This window comes from Lucilia cuprina, chromosome 4 (genome assembly GCF_022045245.1).
Source record: "Lucilia cuprina isolate Lc7/37 chromosome 4, ASM2204524v1, whole genome shotgun sequence".
Lineage (NCBI taxonomy): Eukaryota > Metazoa > Arthropoda > Insecta > Diptera > Calliphoridae > Lucilia > Lucilia cuprina.
The window spans coordinates 13,347,337-13,350,854 of record NC_060952.1 but is presented as its reverse complement, the minus strand read 5'-3'; the positions used below and the strand labels follow the sequence as shown (position 1 = coordinate 13,350,854).

General features: G+C 29.1%; 1 protein-coding gene across 1 annotated transcript in view; it reads left to right on the top strand.

Annotated features, from left to right (window-relative positions):
- Positions 1-1,373: 1,373 nt before the first annotated feature.
- LOC111681566 overlaps positions 1,374-3,518 on the top strand; it is an 8,415-nt gene continuing 6,270 nt past the window's right edge. Inside the window, exon 1 of the mRNA XM_046950205.1 lies at positions 1,374-3,002. Coding sequence (XP_046806161.1) covers positions 1,473-3,002 — 1,530 coding nt within the window. The 5' untranslated portion in view covers positions 1,374-1,472. The remainder of the gene's footprint in view (positions 3,003-3,518) is intronic.

Genomic DNA, 3,518 nt, shown 5'->3' with positions numbered 1-3,518 from the left:
ATAATTTGTTTTAATGTATTTTAAGTAATGTAAGAAATTACAGGTCGCAATTTTTAAGAAAATATAATGAAATTCGAATTATACTTTTGACCTTTCTTGCTTTCGCGCCCGACTATACTTTCTTACTTTTTCTTAAGGTTTAACTGTTAAATATACATTTGATTTTCTGGACCTTTTGACTATATCTTCAAAAATAGAAATGAAAATGAGCGGAATATATAATAGTAGTGGTGGGCGTTTCAGTTGGAAAGTAACTCTTTTATTCCCAAAAATGATGAGTAATATTATGCTTTACATTATAATTTTTATCGTAATATATTGTAATCAAAATAACTAACGGGTTGAAAATAGTGGGCATGGCGCTTAAATTTGCCAGCAACGGCCACGAACTCAAGCAGACCATTTTAAAAGTTTTGCAGTAACAAAAAAAATCTTATTTTTTTTAATAAAGTAAATTACATTTTACGAAATATTAATATAGGGCTTCTCAAATGCCTACATTTTATGATACTTCGACTACTGTGCACTTGTTGTATTATATAAGAAATTTGCTTATATGTACAATTAAAATTAACTATCCAGCAAAAACTAGATAATAACATTTAATTGTAATTACTTTGCTAACAAGATACTTTACAAAGATTACTGGATTACAAAGAAGTAAGGTCTTACTAATAATGTGTTACATAAGTACTTTCTTATGCATTAGCTATATTGATCGTGAAGCCCTAATGCGATTTACAATAACTTTTTTCAGCATTTAACCCCTTACATCGTAATGAAAGCTTTTGCTGGGTGTCTATAGAAGTTTAACATTTTCTGCGTTATTTGATCAAATGAAACGAACACCAAAAAAATCATTTGTAAACAAAAATTCATTTGTAAGATTTCAATGCAGAATACAAAATAATGTACATTTTATAGGATAATAAAGTAAAAATTCTATATTGGCAAAATAAATTTTTTAACTAAGTTATTTTTATTTATTTTATTTTGTCCATAAATAAATCATATAAAAGCTTACACACTATGGTGTTGCATATTTAAAAGAAGAAATATATTAAGGTCGGAATTTAACTTAAGAGAAAATACTAGTTTTCTGATGTCTCATATGACAGGATGACGCATTACCAAAATTATGTTAACAGTGGTGTCATATCTTTACGAGTTATCACTTTTTAGGCATTTCCCTAAAGAAGTGCCGGTAAAACTCTCACAACATCTTTATTAATAAATTTTATTCATATAATTTTCATGATTTTATTCTTTAACATACTGCTCAAAGAGAGCAACTAAAATTGTTTCGTAGCCACCACATACAGGTATTTTTCGAAAAATCAAATTAGTAATTTTTTGAGAATAAACGTGTCACGTTGAAGACGAAAATACCACAAAATAAATAATACGCGGAAAATGTGTTTTTAAACTTTAAATAAAAAAAACGAAAGTGTCGATACAGAATAAATTAAAACATGCATATTTTGCAATTTCTAGCAATACTTTACCTAATACTCAGTCAAATAAATTGCACTGTACTACAGCCAAGAAATCAAACAAAATTAAAATTAGCTAAAAGTTCGAATAGTGAAAACACCGAAAGAGATGAAATACATTTTAATAATATATCGCATGAAAACAGTGATGAGATAGAGCAATATTTATTTAATTATTGTAAAGATGAGGAATATTTACATAAATTTATAAGTCATGATAACAAGACCCAAATGATATGGGTAACATGGAATCGTACGAAGGCTGGTGAACGGGCCATCTTACCAAATATCTGTTCAGTTAAAAATGGTTTACCATTACGACGCCGTTGTTATTCTGACATGATCGGTACCAAATGGGAAAATTATGATAATAAGACGGTGTTAATTGATTGTCGCATCAGTATGTTTTGTCAAGCCGAAGCATTTCAACATTATATCATAGAAAATAATGGTGAACTGGCGTTACATCAAAATTCTTGGAAACGAGCTAAAATAGGAGAATATTCTAGTCTTCGTGATTTATGTCTACAGCCAAATGGCCTTCATTTAACACGAAAATGTTTTTATGATTATAAACAGCAAAGAGCAAAATGGTCTTCTATAGAACATTTAAAAGATTTTAAATGTTTGCAACATACACGACAAGAGCTCATAAGTAAAGAACTAAATAGTTTGCATGGTAATATGACTGCATCAAATTTTTTAGTACGCGATATGAGTACACGTCGTCAAACCGCCACAACCTTACTAAGTCTGTTGGAAAAACCTAAAGTCAAACTGCTGCCTGCAGACGTACAATTGACCACTGAAATATTAAAAAATATTGTAACTGATAGTCAAGATATCGAAATATCTAGAGATGTTTTAAAAATAACTCATAATCTAATGGCTACTGATCCTGTAGTTTTAAGAATGTCGGCAGAGGTAAATGCTACAAATAGTCTTCTGGAAACATTTGAGAATTATATGGATGCGTTAACCGAAAAACTTGTATCAGATAGTCATTGTCAAGTAAAATTACCAGTCGATAGCCTGCCGGTTACTAACAACAATGACACATCAGTTGAAATTTTGAATTTATCAAATATGGGTGTTTATGGTCATATTACACGTAATATTAGTGTATTTTTTGTGAATCCCAACTGTTCAAATATATCGGGTATTGTCGTATATGATTCTTACCAACTAAATAATCAGTCCAAACAACAACAATTGCAAAATCAAATATATTATGATTCACTTAATGATTTTCATTATCGATTTATTTTTATGAATGAATCAATTAATGAAATACTGCAAGAAACCAATATAGAATTGGCTTCATTTATTCCCACGGATATGTGGTATAGTTTGCACCATAAGTCTTATCCATCATTACAATATACACCTGTTGTGGTTTTTAAAATTTACGCTCATGATGGTTTGTTTGTGGAACAGAATTTATTACGCTCACGAAAACCTTTTAGTAAAATTTTATCCATATCTTTACCCGGTTTTACAGGTGAGTTTGTTAGCAATTTTATAGATTTATATTCTCTATGGTGGGTTTCCTACTTTGACAAAAAAAAAAACTCAACAAAGACATACCTTATTGCAAAAAAAAGGTATGTTTGAATGTGTGTTGGTTATTCTTTTTTCGTGTTTTGTTTAGTTTTTAAAAAATTTAACTATTTGAAACATGCTATTGTAAAAAGATATAGAAGATTTTACAAATCTGAATGGGTATAGTTTTTATTATGTACCAACTTCACCCAGTGTGCTTTCTTCCATAAAAAATATTTTAAGAAAATCTGCTCAAACTTTTAGTAGTCTATAATGTTCAAACATACAAACAAACACACATTCATTTTTATATATAAATGTAGATAGAAGATAGATAATAACCCAGCAAAATCTTTACTAAACCTGTTAGCTATAGACATTATTGTTCTATCCGCTTACTCAGTGCTCCATTAGCAACTTATTATGCCCATTTATTTAGAATGGTTTTTGTGTAATTTTATTTTCTAAGAAAAACATTAATTT